The 672-nt window shown below is 56.8% G+C and overlaps 1 protein-coding gene across 1 annotated transcript in view; it reads right to left on the bottom strand.

The window, feature by feature from the left end:
• The window catches only part of TNFRSF11A (TNF receptor superfamily member 11a), a 52316-nt gene that overhangs the window by 25073 nt on the left and 26571 nt on the right, over positions 1-672 (bottom strand). Inside the window, exon 9 of the mRNA XM_023531168.1 lies at positions 6-141. Within this exon, the coding sequence (XP_023386936.1) occupies positions 6-141 (136 nt within the window). The remainder of the gene's footprint in view (positions 1-5; positions 142-672) is intronic.

Below are 672 nucleotides of genomic sequence, written 5' to 3' on the forward strand. Positions count from 1 at the left end.
CCGGCTCCCCCGCGCCGCCGCCGGGCCCCGCGGGGCCCTCCTGCGAGTTCTGACTGACGTAGACCACGATGATGTCGCCCTTGAAATTCATCACCTGCCCGCTGGAAATAAACGTGGAGTTACTGTTTCCAGTCACATTTCCTACAGGGGAGAGGAAGAGAGAACACGCAGAGGGTGAGTCAGCGATTCGTGGTTAAGAACTGGGTCATGTGAGAGGAAAGTTCCCCAATGAATCGAGGGGCCAAGGCGGCCCCTCCTCCCCGGCAAGGCTCCTCCAACGCATCGGGCACACCCAAGACTCCCTTCATTTGTCCTCTCTCCCGGACTCAGGCCGAGGAAGGAAGGAGAGAGAAAGAAGAGAAGACATGAGAGCAATCAGAGACGAGAAGAAGACAAGAAAAGAGAAGGAAACCCATGGGCCGTGCTCGAGTTTTGTCGTTTGCTACATGGGACTCTGGAGATACAGGCAGGAGCGCGCCCAGACTGTGGACTCACAGACAAGATTTAGAGGCTGCAAAGTGTCTGTGCGCGCGCGCGTGTGATCCATATGCACCAAACAGCCAATGCCCCCGGCTAAGGTCAAATGTATCAAGGCTGGAGGGAAGGTTGTTACCTGACAGGGCCTTGGAGCCCACCTCAGCCCAGCCTCCTGTAGACCAGACTCTCATCTGA

Source organism: Pteropus vampyrus, unplaced genomic scaffold (assembly GCF_000151845.1).
Source record: "Pteropus vampyrus isolate Shadow unplaced genomic scaffold, Pvam_2.0 Scaffold62, whole genome shotgun sequence".
Taxonomy (NCBI): Eukaryota; Metazoa; Chordata; class Mammalia; order Chiroptera; family Pteropodidae; genus Pteropus; species Pteropus vampyrus.